The sequence below is a fragment of the Mirounga leonina genome, unplaced genomic scaffold, assembly GCF_011800145.1.
Source record: "Mirounga leonina isolate KUSES-001 unplaced genomic scaffold, KU_Mleo_1.0 Mir_154, whole genome shotgun sequence".
In the NCBI taxonomy this organism is placed as follows: Eukaryota; Metazoa; Chordata; class Mammalia; order Carnivora; family Phocidae; genus Mirounga; species Mirounga leonina.
Genome location: NW_023270389.1, coordinates 60027891 through 60050357, shown reverse-complemented (window position 1 = coordinate 60050357; position 22467 = coordinate 60027891). Strand labels below are relative to the sequence as shown.

General features: G+C 40.0%; 1 protein-coding gene and 1 pseudogene across 3 annotated transcripts in view; one reads left to right on the top strand and one right to left on the bottom strand.

Moving 5' to 3' along the window:
* Window positions 1–15: 15 nt before the first annotated feature.
* Window positions 16–22467, top strand: part of RGS7 (regulator of G protein signaling 7) — a 514710-nt gene continuing 492258 nt past the window's right edge. For all 3 annotated transcript variants that reach the window (XM_035010933.1, XM_035010932.1, XM_035010934.1), the window contains exon 1: window positions 16–197. In XM_035010933.1, the coding sequence (XP_034866824.1) occupies window positions 120–197 (78 nt within the window). In that variant the 5' untranslated portion in view covers window positions 16–119. The remainder of the gene's footprint in view (window positions 198–22467) is intronic.
* LOC118014541 lies at window positions 7581–8567 on the bottom strand (annotated as a pseudogene).

The following is a 22467-nucleotide window of genomic DNA, read 5'->3' as shown; positions in this document are numbered from 1 at the left end:
CCCCCCCCCCCCCCCCGCCGTGAGCACCGCCATTCGCACCTGACTGAAGTCTCCCTAACCCTTTGCAGCGCGCAGACCGGTAATTCCAGTATCTGAGAGCGGACCAAGTGTGGGGTGACATGGCCCAGGGGAATAATTACGGGCAGACTAGCAACGGGGTGGCAGACGAGTCACCCAACATGCTGGTGTACAGAAAGGTAAGAATTTCTTCAGTTTCTTGGAGAAAGGGAAAGTTTTGGCTTCCTTGATTTTGTCCCCCCCCCAGGGGAGAGTGTATATCAGTTTTGTGGCCTCGTGGATTTCCCAAATTGCCAAATGCTGCACACTGTACTTGAAGATAATCTGGTGTTCTCACTGTGTAGACGCACAATGAAGTAAATGAGGCCAGCCATGCTCTGCCCACTCCTTTCCCTGCTGATTTCACATAGATTAATCTGCAATCAGCAATATCAGCAAGTTTGGGCATCCCACATATTTTGTTATACATGTGATTTTATAACATCCGTAATAGTTTTTAGAAGCTTTTTCATATACTCCCCCTAAGCATTTGTGTTGTAAGGATTATGTAAATGTATAACATGTTATACGCTTTGCAGTTCCGTGACAAAAGTGAATGTGCCTGTGAATCTATGGTTGGTTTATTAAAGATTGTACTTGTGACTCTTGTGACTAAACAATTCTTTTTTTTTTTTTTGGTCTTAGCCTAAATTTTTACTTTGGGTTATTTTTATGATTTTGTTTATGGGTATTTTAGTGCCATATGACGATTAAATAAATCTTTATATTCAGTTTTTTTTTCCCCCACGAACTGATCTGACGGTTTTATACATTTTATACCAATGCTATCAGCAACAAACTTCTAGACACCGAGCTACCATAATACAAATGCATTTGAATATTGTCTGTGCTTTAGAGTGGTTGCTTAGGTAACTTCATTCTGGTCACAACCAACAATAGTACTAAAATTAAGGAAGCAATATTCTTTATTTAACTTCTGTACCAATCATTTCTATTGCATTTTATGGTGGGGTTATTTTTCTTTAGCATATTATCTGTAGTGCTTATTGGGCAAGATTTCTTTAGTTAATGTTAGCAGTGACAAAAAGGAAATCATACCTTGGAATCAAGAAAATTGTTAAAGGTCTAATTAGCATGAGCCCACTGAGGAGTCTGGGATAGTTTCTCTGTGTTCTTTCATGAATACAGCTGAAAAGCTGTATGCTACCTTGACCTGTACTAAATCGAAACTCTCCTGCTATGTGGGCCAAAATCATTAAGAGGTGGTGGTGAATATGTGTTTGAGGGAATATTGTTATTGCTTTAATGTGAAGGTTCATGGGCATCCTGACACAATGTTAGCGTTTTTTTCTCTACCCTTACAGACAGTACTGTTTTATGTGTCTGGGACAACACAGTATGATAGGAAATAAAAATTGGAGATTAGTTGCCTATTTTAGACTTAAAGCATCCCAGCTGGATAAATTAAGAACATAATCCACTTGAGCCTAAATTATTACTATTGTATTTCTACATCAGTTGAAAAAACTGGATATTTGCCACCCATTCTATATAGAGTTTGTTCTGAGAAGGCTATTTGGAGGGCAGTTATGTGTTTTTAAATAAGTTATAATGTTTTCATTGCTTGGTATTCTTTTAATATTATAGTATGCAAGGGGTGGCAATTGTAAATTCTGTACATTGCATGTGGAGAGCTGGACTTTTGGATGTAAAACTACAGTAGTTAGCTACTTTTGTTCAAACACTATATTCTTTTTCTGGTGCCTTATAGAAGACGAGGGCTATGTTGATCAGACACCTAATGCTTATCTTGATTAGAAATAAACTTAGTATGACATGAATCAGTGTTTCTCATTTAGTCAATTATTATGAGAATAAATGAAAAAAATGAGGCTAGGAGCTTTAGAAATAGTTATTAGATTATAGAGTATACCCGAATTCTTATTAATCATTTTGAATTTATGCTGTAAATGGTTGTATGACACCAAGTTGTTGCTAGTGCTACTTGTAAGTTAACAGACTATGGCTTCAGGGAGGAGGTATGATGCCTCATTCTTTTAAACATTATTATTTTGTTGGTTAAGCTTGGAACTGCTTGTGCTACTTATTTTGCCCTCCTTTTATTAGCTCTTTGTTTCATATTAATGACACAATTTATTTTTAGAAAATATTTCTCTGAAAACTCGTTATTAGAAAAAATAACTCAGTTCAGTAATTTGTACTCATAATACATAACTATGGATTGTCTACCTATTCTTTTATTCTTTGAGCACATATATTTTGTGTTTGTGATATAAAGAATAATGTTTAAATAGCAGATAATTTATATAATGAAAGGCACATCAAAGTGGCCCATGTCTGTCTGGAGTCATAGGATCCAACATCACGGTTTCATGTGACCATTTTTCCAGTTTCTAGTGTTTTCTGTGTTCTATGGGCTTTACATTTAATGTATTTTCCAAAGAGGCCAAATTTTAATGTGAAGAACACCAAAGTGTTTGGAGAGGGGCGTAGGACTACTATATGTTACTAGGACATTTCATCTGCTCTACCTGCTTAAAGGAAGAAGCACTATGTTACAAATGCTTATCAATTATGAAGTCAGTCACAAGTTTAGAAAATAACTTTGGGACCACAGAACATTGCTCAGTAGCAGTGCAGAGAGTGGATAAACTGCTGTTTTATCAATTCACACCAGTTTTCTCCTTCTGCTTCGCTGTTGCAACACCGTTCTTGGAAGCAGGTTCTAGGCTAGAAACATTTATAGTGTTCTCACCGTTTCCCCTCCCCCACAGATCACCTCTTATTTAGTGTAAGGATTCTGGTGATTTATACACATGGAAGATACGTATGTGCTGTTTCCATTTTGTCTGGGCAGGCTATGAATGACATGTAGCAACATTCCTGTGAATGAATAACAGGTAGTAACCCTTCCTGTGAGAGAGGGGAGACAGTGAATGGTTAGCAAAGCGGCATGCACAGAAAGGAGCTGGGACGCATGCCTTTCTCATGTTGGCAGCTGTCTCTCCTATTATGATTATCCTCATATGGATTATAGGAGTTCCTCCAAATGATAGGAAAATTCCAAGGGCCTCTTCCATGGAGAATTCTGTAGTGGTGTTATGGGAAAGTGCACAGTGTGTAGGACAATGATGCTGTAGGCCGAGTGAGTGCCACCATGGTGCAGGCTGGGGACAATGGTGATGCTGCCTCATGGTCAAGGTTGGGACCTGCAAGTCAGGCTGGGATGTTTGTGAGTTGCTATTTGGTTTAATGTGGGGGATCCCAGGTGGAAAGATGGGTGGAATACATAAAGGGGATTAAGAGATACAAAATTCCAATTATAAAATAAAAAAGTCACAAAGATGGAGGGCACAACATAGGGAATTTGGTCAATAATATTGTAATAATGTTGTATGGTGATAAATGGTGATGACACTTGTGTGGTGAGCACTGAGTAACGTATGGAATTATTGTATCAGTATGTTGTAACCTGAAACTAACATAACATTGCAAGTTAATTATACCTCACTAGAAGAATTTTAAAAATGAAGGGTCTCTGTAGGCTTCATCTGATGTCATAGGTACACTTTAAAAATCCATATGGACAAAATATATGCCTTACCAATTTGTCAACTCATAATGCTGTTTTCTTTCATAAGCATGTGATTAAAGTTAGAGTGGTTATGCCATTTTATGTATTTGAGAAGACCTTTTTTAAAAGCTCATAAAATATGAGGCTTGGCCACATTTAATTTGGGGGGCTTTCGAGGCTCCCTTCAGACAGGCCTTAACTAGAAGGGAATTAGAAGTAATCAACTTCCTTAAGAAGAGACCCACTGAGCTCCAACTTGCCTTGGCTTTGGGCTAGCTTCTTGAAACATTTGTAGAGGTGACGGCTTAAAACTCAGTTTTGTTTAAATACCGTTCGCATTCTTGCTCTTTCCTGGGCAGAATCCTTGTTCTGGGCGTAGCACTGGCTACAGAGGGTGGCTGAGCTGGAACCCAGGGGACCAGGAGACACATTCCAAGTTTGGTGTCTGGCCAGCATGCTGCCTACTAGACAGTATACATCACTTTTTGTCCAGCAGCTGACATTCCTGCATTTGAAAAACAAAATATCTAGGACACCTTGGGGCCAGTATTTCACATTGGCTGGAATGCTGAGTTCTCACTAGCAAGAATGCTCAAAATGACCAATAATTTCTGGTATTACTGAAGCAACCATTTATGCTTCGACTGCTGGAAAAGAAAATCAAAATGTTTTCCTTGTTCTCTACCTTAGTGGGATGAATGTGTTTTTGGTAGGAGCAAACCTGCGTGTCCGCCACACCTGTGCCCTCCCCTCCCCTCCCCTCCCCATCCCTGCCTGCCCTCTCCTTTATCCCGTGTTCCTCTCCTCTCTTCATCTCCCATGTACTCACACTCCTTCCAGTTGCTTTTTCCTTTTAATTTCTTCTTTTCAAAACAGACCTAAGTGTGAAGGTATGTTTTCCCTGAGATGATGCTCTGTTCCGTTGTAAAAGAGAAAATGATGCCTTTTGGAGAAGAGAGCAGATTCCAGTCTGGTTTGGGTGCCTGTTATGCACATGCTCTCGGAGGGATCCTTTCAAACTTGGTCGCATATGTACCATGGGGTCCAATATGTTGCTGTGTATGTGGTGTGGCAAAACGTTAGTCTTTAAGGACCCACTGCTCTGTTCTTGAAGAGCAAGAGGGGCCCACTGGCCTTTCTCGCAGAAAGGTGTGGTGGGAGCTGTCACCCCAGTAGGACAGTCACCCATTCTGATTGGTTTGACCTAGACCTTGCCTTTGAAAACTATTTGTGAAGTCCATCTGCTCCATGAGAGTACTTGTACCCATAAGAAAGGGGAGGGACTTGCTCCTTCTTTGGAAGAAATCAAGCCACTGATGTTCCTAGTCTCTTGGGGGGCCGGGGAGGGAGTTAGCTGACATTTTCTCCATTAGGTCTGTGCCTCTGTCTCTTTAGGATTGTCCAATCTGGTCAGTCTTGAGGGTGTCAATATCCTCCCCCACCCCTTGAACTCCATTATAAAAAATAACCATTGACATTTTTGAACCTTACTTATCTTGGTCTTTCTGGGTTTAGGGTGCTGGTGAAGAATATTTATAACTGATAAGAAAAAGGCCCATGAGAAAAGAGAGGGATGTTTGCAAATAGATCATCACAAAAGGCCTGGGCCTTTAAGCCCTCAGATTTCTCAGTTAGGGGCTTCGATGGGAGGCAGGGACCAGGAGACTGTCTTGACATTGCTGAAAAATCCCAAAATGGAGTGTCTTCTATAAATTAGATTATTTGAAAGCACCTTTCTGGACTAAGGGAGAGTGTCTCCTATAAAGATGAACTTTGTCTGAATCAAATGCGGACCTATTTTCTCCTCAGTGACATAAATACCAACATGTGCCCTGAGATAGAATAGGACCGTCATCTGTGTTAGTTTTGCTGAGCAGCAGACATTTTATGAGTAATAATTCAATGATGGATTTTGGATAATAATTAACTTGAGTTCAGAGCAGGAAAGCCTTGCACAGTTGAGCTTCTCCCTCACCCGTTCGTTGTTGCTTGCCAGTACTATTTGTGGGATTAAGACAAGGATTTGTGGCCTGAATTTTATTTCCTTTATTTCCCACTTCCAACCACCCCAAATCTAATTGATCAGAACAGAGTGCAGATGTAGGAAAGAGAAGCTATCTAGGGATTTTATTGCCTCCTAATAGCCTTCGTGGTTCTACTGAGTGATGGAAAGCAGGGTATTTTTAGGTGGTGTGGGTGATGGAATGTGTTCACTGCAGAGAATATGGAAATATTTTGGATTTGGGTAGTTTGGTGACATAATAAATGTTAAGTCTCCTTGAAAAACAGAATTGTGGGAAATAAGCAACACAGATACTTGGCCCCCACTCTCCCTCTCATAACAGTGAAAAGGAGGCATTGGAAGGTCAGAGTGACAGGGACTTCTGTCTTACGAAACACCAATCTAATTATAAAATAATTGTGAATGATAAAGTGGGTACCCGGTTCCTTAGGGGAAAAAAGGCCCACTTCTCTCTGCCATTTGCCCAAGGCAATATGAAGATTTAACATACCCTCTTTTCAGTTCCCTTTGTCTAGTGTCTAATTCAATTAACAAAGGTCTCAGGACATTGGAACTCTAATATCATGAACTTGGTTCCAATTCCATTAAAATAGCCACCTGGTCTAGGCTGGAATATTTTGGCTGAAGAACCCGTCCAGAGAGATAAGTTGCTCTTCTGCCTTCTGAAAAAATATGGAGGAAAATGTCAGCTTTGTGACATTAGCTGGGTTCTTAAGAGTAAGTCTAGGAGCCATCTCATCTTTGTCCTTCCTGGGGATTAGCAAGTAAATGTTTTCTGAAGGAGCCAGTGTGCCGAAGTGGAAGTAGCGTGTGCACTACAGATGTGTGGTCTTGGTTTTAAATCTTGGCTCTGCCATTGTTTGTACAGTTGTGGGTTAGCAGCTAACTCCTTTTGCTTCAGTTCCCTTATCTATAAAATAATGAAAACCAAAAATGTTTCCTTCGTAGAGCCATTTGATGACAAAATGAGTTACCTAAGGAAGTGTCTTGTAGAGAGCCTAACATATATTAGATCATCAATCAATGTTATAACAACAATAATCAAAATTATTACTCCTATTTATTTAATTAAAATTATTAAACACCTTGTATGTGCCGTGGGAACCACTATGTTGTTAAATTTTTTGATAAAGGGAAAAAGGTGAATATTTTCATGTCTTCCTGATGGCTAGGGAGGCAGATTCTGTAGAATGCTTTGGTAGTACCATTTTCATGACACTTACAATGTCCTTTCTAATATTATTTAGTCCTGTGTAGCTAGCTCCTCCTTTTTTTTTTTTTTTTTTTTGGCTAGTTTCCACTCTTTAATAAGCTCTTTGAACTATTATATATCTCTGAAGTCTGTACAGTTCCTTGGATATTATGTAAACTAAATAAAGCCTTTGAATCCAGGAATTTCAGAAGTGAAAGGGAACTTAGGATTTGTCCACTTTTTCGTTTTGCAGATGATGAAATTGAGGGTTAGAGAAGTAACACAATTTGTCTGCAGTCACACAGCTTGAATTCAGGTCTTTATTTGTCTTTTGATGGTTTTCTCTTTAATTTAAAACATTTTTTTTTTGTAAAATTGGGCTATTTTAATTTTTAAGATTTTTTTCATTTATTTTAGAGAGAGAGAGCACATGCCAGTGAGTGGGGTAAGGGGCAGAGGGAAAGAATCTCAAGCACACTGTGCGCTGATCACGGTACTGAGTGTGGAGCATGCCGTGGGCAGGACCCCGAGATCATGACCTGAATCGAAACCAAGAGTCCAGTACTTAACTGACTAAACCACCCAGGCACCCCTATTTTAATGTTTTTTTACAATAGGATAAATAGTTCTCTTGATGACTGCAAGTATGTAAGGCTGTTTGGTGATATTCAGAACTATCACAGTAATGGTGGTTTTCCTGATTGGTGTGTAATCTGCAGTAATTGTAAGGAGTTCCTTGTCTCAAACTGCTATCAAACCAGCAAGACTGCATTCCGGCATCCATCATTTTTAGTATTGTTGGTAACCTGGGCATCTTTTCCCCAAATAACCTTGCCTCATTAGGACACAAGGCTCAACTCACTCATGTTCACCTCAAGGACAGTACCTTTAGTAATAACACCCAAAGTTGCATATAGTGGGGATGAGGGATTCTCTTTTACACCCAGCACTGGCAGGCAAAAGGTGGCTTTCAATTCAGGATGTGTTACATGGGCCTTTTTGACACATAATCCCATTGGCCTAATGAATTTTTCATATTTAGGTGGTTTCTGAGTAAAGCCATCTCCAAAAAAGCAGACTTTAGTAACCATCCTCTTCAATGCTTTCTTCTTTCTCTTTCCTGTTTGAATAACTTTTAATACTTCTGTTTCTCCCTGGGCAGGAACTCTGGGCAAAGGAACTCCCACTTTCCTGCTTTCTCTTTTCATTTTTGTTTAATCATATTGGAAAGTACTTTAGCTTGGGACGGTCCCTCCCTGTCCACTAGATATGCAGGTGTTGCTCCTTGTGGAGGCTTGCCATCATTCTTTTGTTTGGTGTTTCTCTTTTCATGCATCTTTTTTTTTTTTTTTTTTGGATTTTATTTATCTATTTGACGGAGAGAGCACGAGAGCACAAGGGGGAGCGGGAGAGGGAGAGGCAGCTCCCCGCTGAGCAGGGAGCCTGACTCTGGGCTGACCCTTCGGCTCAGGGTCCTAGGATCATGACCTGAGCAGAAGGCAGTCACCCAACTGACCGAGCCCCCCATGTGCCCTTCTTTTCATGCATCTTGATAGTTTCATTTGTATATTCTCAGCATGGCGCTGTTTATGGTAGAGCTTAGCTTTCTGACCAGTCATCTTTTTTGCTTTCTTTGAATGTTCATGAGCCTCTTGATCTTCTTTCTCCTTTTCTCATGGTGATCCGAAGGATAGCCATAGCACTTCTGTGTGTAACTCAGTATATTCATTTTGTGGCATGGTGACAGCCATAGAGCCGCTGGGTACAGCTGCTGGGACTCCAAGAAGCTCTCCGTTTTTGGGTTTCACAAACCTGTGAGCTGACTCCACGTACCCTGAGATGGGAAAGAGGCAGTTCTAAAGTGACCAAGTCCAGATAAAGCGGGACACGTGGGTTCTGAACTTCTGTTCTTCACGTTCTCTCTCTCTCTTTTAAAATAAATGCAGTAAGTCCTTGTGTTTGTAGTTGTAGATGGATTACTAGATTCCTTTTCTCTTCCACTGTACTCTAGCTTTTGGTGCCCCAGGAATGATAAGGTAGGGAGCTTGGTCTGCCCCATTTTGGGAGTAGCTCTGTTCTTCATTGGATCCTGGCTGGAAATTCTAGGCGGATGAACACACAGCACGTGATGCTCTGTGGCAGGACTGTCCAATGGAACTTCCTACCATGGTGGAAATATCTTACATGGACTGTCTAATACATTAGCCACCAGCCACAGGGGGCAATGGAACCCTTGAAATGTGGCTATCCCGGACCTGAATTTTAAATTACGCTTAATTTTAAGTAATTTAAATTTAAATAGCCCCCTGTGGCTAATGATTGCTGTATTTGACAGTGTTAAGGAGTAAAGACCTTTCAGAAAACAGCATCAAACCCAAGAGAAGAGATAAAAGAATATGCTATACCTACTCTGACACTTGGCACACGGTGCTTGCAACAAAATTGGGCTCAACAAATGATTTTTTAAGAGAATAAAATAGAAGTGAAGTTTTGAAGGCAGACAGTGGCCTGATAAGGAGATGGGAGATATTGGGATAAGTGGCATCAGCTGCCTACTTAGTTTATTTATTTATTTTCTCATCCTGTGAAAACTTTCAGTGTCTGGAGAGGGTGACCCTCTTAAGCTGAGAGGATAGTGGTTGTGGGTCCAGAGCCTGCAGACGCCAGCCAGGAAGGGCACTCACAGGTGCTTGGGTGATTTGCTGATGTCAGAGGCATTTCAGCTGATCTCCATCTTGTGGCATCTCAGAGATGCACCCGAGCTATTCTAATTCCTAACAAGAACGAGAAAAAACCAGAAGCTTCCAGGTAAAAGGGGCTTAAAGTGGTCGGAATCCTTGCGGAGAATTTAAAATTTGGGTAAAAGGAATCCTTTTTTTTCTTCTTTTTAAGCTCACTTCTCTTTCCTGTGTCTCAGAAAGTTGAAAGGAAGCTAAGCCCGTGGGGACGTGGCAGCAAGAGGGGGCAGGGTCTCTTACTCCGAAGGGCTGGATGTGGATTCCTGTGCCGCCCCTCACTAGCTGTACCAGCCGGGGCACATTTCTTACCTTCTCTGAGTTTCACTTCTGTCATAGAATTGACAGAGACTACTTCACAGAATCTTTGAGAAGGTGAAATGAAATACAAGTGAAAATGCCTGACTGAGAGTGATGGACAGATAATACTTGTGGACTCTTTTTGGGAGTTGTGGAAATCACCGAGACTCCTTGAAAGAGTAAACTTTGCAGAAGGCTTCCTGATAAGTCTTCCCCAGCTTGCCAAGTGTCCCCATGGCTGTAGGTCATTTAGAAGCTCAATTGACGTGATTTCCTCTGTTCGGTCATTGCTGGAAAATGTCAAAAACAATATAAATCTACGTGACCTTCTTTGGCCACACAAAGCTTTTGAATGTCAGGCAAACTGATTCATTAGCTACTTTTTCTCTTGTACAGAAATCTAGGGAGATTTTTCACCCCTATTTAAGATGACATATCCCAAACATTTTGGAGAAAATTCAGTACCACCTAGAAAGAACACATTTTACCGACATTTCAGTCACTGAACTTTTCTAGGTGCATTTCCTCTGGTATTTAATGCCGTATGTCACTTGCTCTGTCTTATACTTAGTATTTTGTTTTAACTTTTGATTTGTTGTTAATTAGAATCAATGCCATTTACTGAGTGCTTACCCTATGTCTGCTTCTTTACAAATATGACCCATCTTCCTTAAAATAATGTTGCATGTTGGTTATTAGTATCCTGTTTTTCTAATAAGCCAGCTGAGACTGCCCAGGGATGCCCAGGGACTAGTGGCAGAGCTGGTGTGCTTCATGAAGGTGGGGACATCTGTCTTTCACTGCTGCGTTCCCAGCACCTACAAAAATGGCACATAGCAGGTGTCCCAAATATTGATTGTATAAATGCACGAATGAGTGTATGAGCAAATGAATGATGCTTGGTCCAAAGATCCTACTCTTGCCTCTTCACTGCATTGCTTCACGTCATGACTCTCAGAATTCAGTTCCTCTCACTATGTGTGCATTGAGCCCCGGCGATTTCTCAGCCCCGTGGTAGGCCCCGGGGACGGAGTTGTAGACCAGGCAGACAGCGTCTGAGCCCTCACTCAGCTTATTTCACGGTGTCAAAGACAGATGTCAAGCAACTATCGTAGGGTGATTAATGACATAGAAGGGGAGGAACTGGGTGATACGGAAATTTATTTATTTTTAGGTCATCTGGTTCCTAAAATAACTTTTATGTTGATCTGTGTCTTCTAGTTGCAGTTCTGAGTGCCCAGCACAGTGCCTAGGTTCATACAGCCTCTTGACACTTAGCGAGTACTCCGTAAATGAACTGAATGGAGCTAAGCTAATGTTGAAAATCTTCAGGGCTTTACTGAGACAACTGAGACAAAGGTGTGGTTTTATCCCTTAGAAAACTAAATGTCTCCTTCCATAGGTTCTCAATCAGGCATCCCCCATTCTGGCAACTCGGGATTGATGAGGCTGTCCCTGGCCAGCAAGAAAGGGGAAAGAGACTCTTGTAATTAGAGGAAGGTGCTTGTTAAGCTTGAGGCTTTGCAGTCAGACTCCTGGATTAAAAACTGACATAATACTTGTGAGCTTGAATCAGATTACTTTGCTTCTTTGAGTCTCAGGTTCCTCATCTGTAAAATGGAGATGGTAATAGGTTATTATGAGGAGTACATCAATAGTGCATGTAAAGCCTGGATGAGGAGGAAAGATTCAATATATTTTAACTATTCTTTATAAAAGCCCAAAGAAAAGGAATTGGGTTTCCCTATAAATGGAAGTGGTAATATCTAGGGAGCACTTCCCTTTGAAAATTTTCTTTCTTACACATGTTTTGGAATTTGCTGCTCTTCGTTGGCTCTTGATAACTTTGTTAAAAACTGTTTCATATGGTAAAAAAGTACAGTAAAAATTACCTAAATTGTTCAGTTATGGTACAATTCAAACAAATACAGCAGTGGAAAAGATGATAGAAAGGACGTGCTTGTGCCCATCCCATACAAAAGTCATTAACCATGAGTAAATCTTGTTTCATTTATACTTCCTCACGGATGCTATCCCCCAGGTGATTGTTTTGAGGCAAATCTCAGAAAACCTGTCTTTTAAGACCTAAATTCCTTCATATGTGTATAGGGTACTTTTAAGGAAGATAAAGGTAAATGAAATGATAATTATTCTTTTATTCATCTTGAGTCCTCAGTATGATGGCACATCCTACTCTGTGAGTTGTTTTTTAAATATTTGCTCAAATGGGTCTATCATTCTTTTTTTTTTTATTGTGGTAAAATATATATAACAAAATTTTCCATTTTAACCATTTTTAAGTGTGCAGTTCAGAGGCATTAAGTATGTTTACATTGTTGTATAACCATCACCACCCTCCATCTCCAGAGCTCTTTTCATCTTGCAAAACTGAAACTTGTACCCATTAAACACCAATTTCCTATTCTTCTCTCCCAGCCCTGGCAACCACCTTGCCACTTTATGGATGCGACTGCTCTTGGGACCTCATATAAATGGAATCATAGCATATTTGTCCTTCTGTGACTGGCTTATTTCACTAGTATAATGTCCTCAAGGTTCATCCAAGTTCAGTTATGTGTCAGAATTTTCTTTCTTTTTAAGGCTGAATAATACTCCATTGTACGGATAGATACCACATTTTGTTTATCCATCGTCTGTCAATGGGCACTTGAGTTACTTCTACCTTTGGCTATTGTGAATAATGCTGCAATGAACATGGGTGTACAAATATCTACTTGAGTCCCTGCTTTCAACCCCAGAATTAGAATTGCTGGAGCATACGGTAATTGCATTTTTAATTTTTTTGAAGAGCCATTGTACTAATTTCCTTAGTGGCTGTACCATTTTACATTTTCCAGTACACAGAGATTCTAAGTTCTCCATATCCTCACCAACACTTGTTATTTTTGATAATAGTCATCCTAATGGTTATGAAGTAGTATCTCATTGTGATTTTGATTTGCATTTCCCTAATGACTGAGCATCTTTTCATGTACTTATTGGACATTTTTATATCTTCTTTGGAGAATCCATGAGCTTTCAAATACAGATAGATTGTCCTCAGGAATGGTTTTGACCTATGAACTATATGACCATTTAGATTTCTGTCTAACCAAAATTTTGTTATTTTTGTTTGGAATTTAGCTTTTTAATAATGGGGAGATCTTTAAAGTTCTTTCTATTCTTAGCTTCCAGGTTTTTAGCTAAGAGTGAAACCTCCATGATTGACCCTTTTAGGTGATGGTAGTGATGAAGCTTGATGAATAAAAAATAAATAAATAATAACACATTTAAAAATAAATGTTTTCTTTGTTTTGAGTCTGAAATAACCGCATTTAGCATTGTTGCAATAGGACAGCAAGTCTCACATCTCTTAGAGAATCTTGTAAATGCTTTAAAGAATATCCCAGACCCTGTCAAAATTATAATATTTGTTGTCTTTCTTTGGCTTTTATATAGTCTCCCCACACTTTTATTCCAAACGCGTTGTTTGGATAACAATAATGAATGTAGAGCATTCATTCTCTCCTGAAGGTAAGAAGACAGATGTATTCATGATTATAACTAGAAAAGATAATTTCAGATGGATCTCTCCTTCCATCTTAAATCTTGGCCTTATGCAGTTATTTATTTATTTTTAGAAACTTTCTTTTAATTTTAATGAAGTCTCATTACAGGTCGTTTGGCCTGGGCGTTTTAATGACTTGAATCCAAAGCAGTTTATCTGTAGGAGGTGGGTTCTGACTCTCCCCGCTAACTAGCATTGTGTTACATACGGCCTTAAAACTCAAGTGATATTCTTACTCTGAAAACTTATTTGAAGCGAATTAATTTATCTGTACCATATTGATTTGTTTGACTCAAAGCTCATTGTCACTTTATAAAACTGTGGTAAACCCCTCTGTTCTTGACATTTCTGCAGTAATAGCACTCTGCATTTACGTGTAGGCACATGGCCACTGGAGTGATGGTCCCATTTTCTAGGCTCCCGAGAGGCCTGCTAGCCATGGCCATGTGATGCCTTCTGGCCCGTGAAATGTAAACAGAAGAGATGTACATAGTATCTGAGACATGCCCTTTAAAAAGAAGGATATACCTTTCTTTTTCCCTTTTCTCATTCTTGCTGGCTGGCATCCAGTCGTCCTGGCTGTGAAATGGAAGGTGACAGCAGTGGATGGCAGAACAACAAAAGGGAGTGAACCTGGGTCCCTGATCACTGTAGAGTCAGCACACTGACCTGACTTGCTTACGTATACTTTTATGTTAGAGGAAAACTAACATGTATCTTCTTCTTCTGTTGTTTTTAAGATTTTATTTTTTTAAAGCAGTCTTAGGTTTACAAGAAAATGGAGAGGAAGGTATAGAGATTTCCCAGTCACCCCCTGCCCCTACAGAGAGTCCCCCATTATCGACATGATTCACCAGAGTGGTACATTTTTTTTTACTGAGGATGAGCCTGCATTGACACATCATAATCACCCAGAGTCCACAGTTTACTGTAGGATTAATTCTTGGTGTTGCACATTCTGTGGGTTTGGAGAAATACGTCATGACATGCATCTATCATTATTATATTGTACAAAGTTTTTTCATTGCCTTTCTTATCTTTAAGATTTTGCACTTATCTGTCACTTGTAACAAACCCAAATTCTAACCAATTCAGCAACTATATCCATATGACTGAACACAATGTATAAAACATACATAAGAAGACTCTGAGGATGCCTGGGTGGCTCAGTCGTTAAGCGTCTGCCTTCGGCTCGGGTCATGATCCCAGGGTCCTGGGATCGAGCCCTGCGTCGGGCTCCCTGCTCTGTGGGAAGCCTGCTTCTCCCTCTCCCACTCCCCCTGTTTGTGTTCCCTCTCTCGCTGTCTCTCTCTCTGTCAAATAAATAATAAATAAAATCTTAAAAAAAAATAAAAAAAAATAAAAATTCCTGTTTTCCTATAAGGAAACTGAGGCCTGGGAAGGTTATTTGCCCATGTCAAAAAAAATGTAAATGAAAACCATATTATTTATTTTACTGCAAATTAAATATGGCAAGGGTAAGAGGAAAAACTTTAAAAAATATTTGAACTTATTTCTTTACCCTAGAACTTGGTAAAGTTCATGCAGCAGATCCTACACGGAAGGTGCTCTTCTTGCAGTGTCTTTGCTTACTTGGAAGTTTGGCTAATTAAAAATGGAATAATTTTATATAATAAAACAAAAGCTGCTTAAAGTTGTAGAGATAAGCCAGTACTGCATAGATTTATTTGAACCGACCCGTTAACCTTGTTTTATGTTTGGAAGCATTTTGTTGAGCATATTTGTGAAAACCAGTATGAACTGCCCACCTTGGTAGCATCTTTGGTAGAAATTGTTCAATCTTAACCATAGAAATGAGGTGCTGAGTTGAATTTTAGCAAAGAGTTAAGTAAGTGCAATGAGAATACTTTATCTGTAACCATTTATTCCACCAATCCAGGGTGCCTCAGTATATCAAAAATATCCACTCAGCAAAGCAAAATATGGGCATTTCTGCTGTAGCACAATACAGTCCTTTAAAAAAAACCCACATTCTGCAAAAACACACATTATAAATAACTGCCATGTTAAGGGAAATAGAATTGGAATAGATCACTCTAAACATTTTAACCACTCAAAACATTTACTGTTACAATTAAAATTTAACCAGAACAATAGCAATCTTAATAAAAGTAATAGCACAGCTCTACTAGCCTGCTAACCTCCCTATAAATAAAGGAAGCACACAGTATTACAAGACTTTACCTTTAAAAGGTAAAGGAGAAGGTAGCTCGATGGAGGAATGTAGAAGGAAGCATTGGGTCTGCCAAATTCTGAAAACAAGGACAGAGGAACATTAGCATCAGATTTTGCAGGTAGGGGAGCTGTGAGAGGCTTTGCACAAAATGGTGTGGGTCCTTCTGTAGTCTTTGCTTGTTTGTCTTGTACAAATATCTGAGAGAAATGTGCAGTAAACCCTTTTGAAACCTCGTGTGTAGCCAGGTTGAGCCAGGAGGAAGGGCAGGCCACGTGGGCAATGCTGCAATCTTTCATGGCTTGCTGCACCCGCGTGTATGTGTGTATGTGTGTGCTCGGACGCACGTTTGCACACGCGGATGCTTCGGGTCCGGCTGCTGTACCATGATGGCACAAAATCCAGTGTGCTGAGAAGAATTATGCATCAGCTGGTGGGGCTTCTATGTTGGACTGACAAATTTCCCCGATTTACCAATTGTGTGTGGGCTCATTCTTGTTCCAGAAATGCACTGTGCATAAAATACACCACCCATCAAAGGACCGTTGAGCCCCTCACTGTCGAACTGGGGAGGCCTGCCGAGTTGGGGCGAGAAACAAAATGAATGCATTTGTAATAAGGGTGGTACAAGGAAAGGAGGCAGAGGAAAGGAACAGGGGGCTAGAGCAGGTTTGAAGAGGGAAGGTGAATGTCTTGTGAACCTGCCATATGCCGAATTTGGTTTTGTTGGAGTTTCATAACAGCCCCATGAAGTGGGTAATGTTCCCCCATTCTCCACGATGAGTTAATGAGGCCCAGAGAAGGCGAGGATTCTGCTGAAGGCCACGCGGAAGGAAAATGGTGGTGTCAGGATTTGAAATCAAGTCTAGACAGGCGATTCCCTACTGGATTGGAGTATGGAACCCGAAGCCCATGTGTTGAAGGCAGAGGGCTCACCTGCTGTGGCTTTGGGCACTTGAGGGAATCTTGTGAGCTTCTTTCCCCTCACATCCAGAGGTGCTAGGAACAGGCACTTCGGAGGATGATTGTGACAATGATATATGATAAGACACGTGGAAGTGCTTTGCAAATGTTCAAACATGCAGCACTAAGGCGTTTTATTTTCCCTCCATGAAACTTTCAGCTCTTTATATTAAAAATAGTTATAAATATCAGTGGTGTTTAAGATTGTAGGCTTAATGGTTTATATAGTCACAAGTGAAAAAGGAGAAAGAGAAGGGTTTCTGGGATGAGGCAAAGCTGTTTGGTTCCAAAGCAAAATCCGTCTGCGTATTAAGAAAGCTGAAGGAGGAACCGTGGATTGCAGCTGCAGATGCCGTTGATGATTAACCACAAAACTAAACAGGTGGCATCTCACTGAATGCTGTCTAGGGGGGTTGGCAGAGGCAAGAAGATTCTTGCCGGGATCCCTGTGCTTTATTTAGAGATCATCTTCCCCCTTGTGTTCTCACTTCCGTCTCCTTCTTCCATCCATGTACAGACATGGATGAATGAACACCTGAATTGATAGAGAATGTGTGGTGGGAGCATGCTCTGGGGAAGTATCTTACAGGTTTTATAGAGAGTCTTACGGCAGTGAGGGTGCAGCTCAGGAGAGCGCAGGGCTGAGTGAAGCCTTTCCTTTCAATGCTCTAAGTTAGACGCTCTGTGTTACCTTTCTCAGTTCTACCTGGACATGTGGCTCTAAAGCTAATTTGAAGTGCCTTTAAAATGTTTTGGTTTCTCTGCTCCTTAGATCGTTCTAGTAATGCCAGGACTGCCTAGCAAAAATGGTCTGGGATGAGGATATTGGTGCTAGTACTGATCTAAAAAATAGTCTTTTTATTCTTTTTCATTTACTTTATTTTTTGTATCTATGTGAGATGATGGATGTTAACTAAAGTAATTGTGGTCATTATTTATGTAAGTAAAGTCATTATACTGTATACCTTAAACATACACAGTGGCATATGTCAATTATTGCTCCATTAAAATGGCAAAAAGTTAAAAATTAAAAAAATGCCCTATAAAAAAGGTTGGATGCTAAAAAATGTGTAAAGAAGAAATAAAATCAATCATAACCCAATTACTTTAAGATAATAACTGTAAAATATTTGGTTAGTTATTTTATATATGTGTGTGTGTGTGTGTGTGTAAATTTATACAAATATGAATATCAATGTAAATCCAGTAGTGGTACCCTGGAGTCAGCTTCGACTGGCTTGTGCACCTCTCCCTAAGTCTGCATTCAGTGATGGCAGGTTGGTAGACTGAAATCAGCCATGGTAGGAGTCCTAACAGCATGGGAATTAGCAAATGCTGTAAATCAGAGCTCCTTCACCCTTTTCTCCCTTCTTTTTATTTATTTTAAAATTTATTTTTGTTTTTCATTATGCTCAGTTAGCCAACATATAGTACATCATAAGTCTTTGTTGCAGTATTCAATGATTCATTAGTTGCATATAACACCCAGTGCCCATCCTGACACGTGCCCTCCTTAGTGCCCATCACCCACTTTTCTCCCTTCTTAACTGTTGTTAAACACTTACCAGCACATCACCGCATCACTGTGTGTGTGTGTGTGCGCGCGTGCGCGCGCTTTTTTAAAAATCTTTTGAGCTCTTTAATAACAGGATCTGGGTCTGATTTCGCATTATGTCCCTACAGAAATGAACACATCACCTGACAGATTTAGTGGACATTTAATAAGTGTCTGACAGATTAAGGATGGTATTAAGGAAGGAAGGGTTAGAATTGTGGTTCAAATTTTTACAACGGAGTCAGTACATTTGTTGACTAACATTTTTTTAGTAAGTAGTTCTGTAAACCGAGACCAAAGGGATGGTTTTGCAGTTTGCTTTGTGTCACTTGTTGAATTAATAGCAATGACATTTGCTCTAATTCCAGGAGCATTAAGCAGCCGAGTAAGCCCCTGCAGAGTAGAAAGTACATTGGACTAATCTGGAGTCCCTCGTCTCTTCTTGTCGTCACTAGCTGGTTGGCTTGGACAATCTGTCTGGGTCCTAATTCCTCAGCTTGTGCAACATGCATGTATTCTGCACATGTGGGAGGGGGATAGTTGATGAAAAGATGATTTCCAAGCAGTGCTAAGCTTTCGTGATATGTGTTAGGGTGCTAGAGTAACTTCTGTCTCCCCCCGGTAACCTGCGAGAGGTAGTTTATCTCCCGAGGTTATAACCCCCACTCCCGCCCCCTACCCCTTACAGGTGGGCTCAGTCTTCAGTTTCTCACTGCGCTCTTTCATTTTATTTCATTTAACCCTCCTTATTAGTGTGGAGATTAGAATAATCAATGTGCAGGAAATTAATTGCCCCGTGGATATCCTTTTTGATTGTTTGGAACATTAGACTGGCAGAACCCAGTGCCCCTGCCTGCTGATTGTTAATGACTCCTAAAATGCCATGATTTAATAATGTTTGTGGAAATGTTTGCTTTCTTTTGTATCTGTGTATATTAAAGGGTCTTTGCATAACTCAGCTGATGATTCTTGAAGTGGTTTTATAGCTAGAACTACTGGTAGGGCCTTTTGACAAGACATGTCTGTTTTTATTGCAATTTCCTGTTTTATAAAAAATACAGAGTGGTCGGGGCACCTGGGTGGCTCAGTCATTAAACGTCTGCCTTCGGCTTAGGTCATGGTCCCAGAGTCCTGGGATTGAGCCCTGCATCGGGCTCCCTGCTCTGCGGGAAGCCTGCTTCTCCCTCTCCCACTCCCCTTGCTTGTGTTCCCTCTCTCACTGTGTCTCTGTCAAAAAATGAATAAAATCTTAAAAAAAAAAAAATAGAGTGGTCATAGTGTTTGTTCAAAGGAAACAAAAATCCGTGGACTTTCTTATGCTACTTTAAAAAATCTACAGTTTGGAAGGAAAGTTGTGTCAGTTGAGTGAGTTCTGCTGTTTGGGGGCAATGCTCAGTTTGCCCCTCCCCACCAATTACCCTGTAATATACAAAAGAGCTTTTGACTCTAATGCCCAGAGGGGCACCAGGGGCATATGTGTGGTAGGAGTGGCACTGATATTTTTAAAGCATTACATGGTCTAGAATGATCTTTATGACCCGGCTAGCCAACCTTGTGACTGAGGATGGATCCTGCTGTTTCAACCACTGCCCTTGCAATTGGTGGAAACCTTAATTACTCTTTAAAGGGAAAAGATTTTTAACTCTTCAGTTCACTGCTATCTTCATAATGTCCGTCTACAAGCTGAGAATTCAGAAAAGCTTTTATTTTTCTCATCTGTCATCTGCTTATTCAAGATAAACATTTGATCTCTGGTTTACCTTTTCTTTTGAAGGGGTTAAAATACTTTCCAAAACTGTGTCTGCTTATTCTAGGTAAACATTTGATCTCTGGTGTATATTTTTTTTTAGGGATTAAAATACTTTCCAAAATATATATATTTTGGACCTAGACCAAAATATACAAAATATGTATATAATGTGTATCACTGACTTACTCCACCAGTAGATTTCTGAGCAAGTTCCTTTGTGGTTATGGCTTTTATTTTGCTTAAACACTGCAGAGCCAAACAGTGTTCATGAGACCATAATATTATAATTGCTATTTATGTAGAACTTTCACAGAAACTTATCAAAACAGATAAATATCAAGGACTACTTTTTGTAGACCTAAGAAAGCTAAGTTACGACATAAAAAGAACATATTTTGTACTAATAAAGAGATCTAAAACTCCAAGTGGCCCTTTAATAATCTTGTTAATGGATCATACTACCTGTGCAGGTAGTTTTGATATTCTTACACAAAATTGAGAAAATATAAAGTATTACTTCAAATCATTGCTAAATTATTGAGATTTAAAGAGTCAGATCATGATTATTAGGCGTAGAAAAGATTGCCATAGCCTAACATTTAGGGACATTTCAAACTTTACAAAGTGCTTTTACAGATATCATTTCTTTGAAACACTCACCGGTATCCTGTGGGAGTTATTATCCTTAGCGTGTAGGGCAGATGAGAAACCTCAGTCTCAGACTTAGCCAAGATTATAGATGTGGGGACACGAACTCAAGTTTTCTAATTCACAGAGTAGTTCCCATTCTCCCATTCCAAGTCTTTTCTCGTCCCCCAGCCCCTAGATGTTATTTTGAATGTATCTGTTCTAATGGACTCCAAGTAAAGATTGGAAGGATCCAGATGAGACACATCCAGTTATCACTAGATTACCTGTGGCAAATTTTCACCTGTGAAGACAAAGACTTTGGGAAGTTACTCTCATCTTAGTAACCTCATCTCACCAACTGAGAGTTTTTCTGTTAAAACCAGAGGTCTAGCAGGCCCTGAGAAGTAAATGGTGGAGAGCTGAGGGATGCAAATGAGTCCTGTAGGAGTCGATGCCTTTGAGGAGCACCTAGGTCTACCTCTTTGTTGACTTGCTTTGGAGATTCTTTCTAAGCTATAACTACTGAATTTCCTCTCTGTGAAAGATCCTTCAAAGCAAAATAAAACCTTGTGTTTGTTATCCTTTCCCCCAAGGTGGGGAGTGAACTGAGGCAGACAGGAGGGCATAGTCCCAGACATCACTGCTCACCATTTTGGAATGAATCTCCGTCCCTGGCGGGAGACCATGAAAACTAAGACTGGTGGGGAAATGGCCTATCTATTGCATTCCTGTAATGTCAGACACCCTACTATATGGTTCAGAAGTTGAAATTTTAATTTTTTTCCTTGGTCCTATTCATGTCAATTTGTGGGGAGGATTCAGAGGCTTTATTTTATTGGCATTCCAACTAAACTCTCCAAGGAAGGTCAAGCCTTCAATAAATTTCCATTTCTCATTAGCTTACAGATATGCAAATAGGAGAGTTACACCACAATCAAGTTTTGAAAACAGTTTGCACAATTAATTAGGTTTTCTCTAAAAGGAAAACGTTTCACTGTCTTAGACATTTCCTAAGCAGAGTGTGAAGGGACCATGCACATTATCTAACTCACTCCTCCCTTCCCAGCTCCCCTCTGGGTGACCTCCATCAGTAGAAAGAAGTCCACTTCCTCAGGAGGAAGCCATGGTTGGACACTGCAAACCATTATAAATTCGTTCCTTACATTAACATAAAATCTATTTTTCTGGCACTCTTTCCCGTGGTTCTCATTTACATTTCCAGATTTACGTAGGATACCCAAGCCCTCTTTCACACAAGAGCACTTTGCCTATACAAAAATAACAGTCATGGCTTCCCAAGCCTTCTCTTTTCCAGGATTAATGTTTCTGTTTCATCTAGCCCTGTCGCACATGATGTGGTTTGCAGATCCATTTCCCTACTTGTTGGTCTCCCCTGGAGAAGCTCTAACAGGCTGATGCCTCACTTAATTCCAGCCCTGTGCTTACAGTTTTCATGACTGTGTCTCATATGATTACCTTTTAAAACCACTTGATATTTTTTGGAATAAATGTTTAAAAGTTAATCCCATAGACACGTCAGGACTGGAGTGGAGGCTGAGGGCGCAGCAGGTGGGAGGGAGATTCAGCATGAAAGTAACCCCAGGACAATTTTAGAAACTAAATTGCACTCTCAGTCCATTACAGTTTTAACCTTCCTGAGTCAACACAATTCTTCCTCCATCTGCTAAACTCCCTCCAGCATTTTATTGATGTTTCTCTTTGACATTGATCATTTTTCATCTCTGTATTACCATAAATCTTTTTCCTGTGTGTGAATGAATGAATAATTACCTTCTGATTCCCTAACTTAGGATATCTGAATATAAGCTGTATTGCTTATTTTGCTTCTTTTTAAACATTGCTTGTCACGCTTCTAGCTGCCCAGTAAAATTGCCCATGAATAGTTGTTTACTTACTTCTCTCCAGTTAGAGAGACTGTGGATT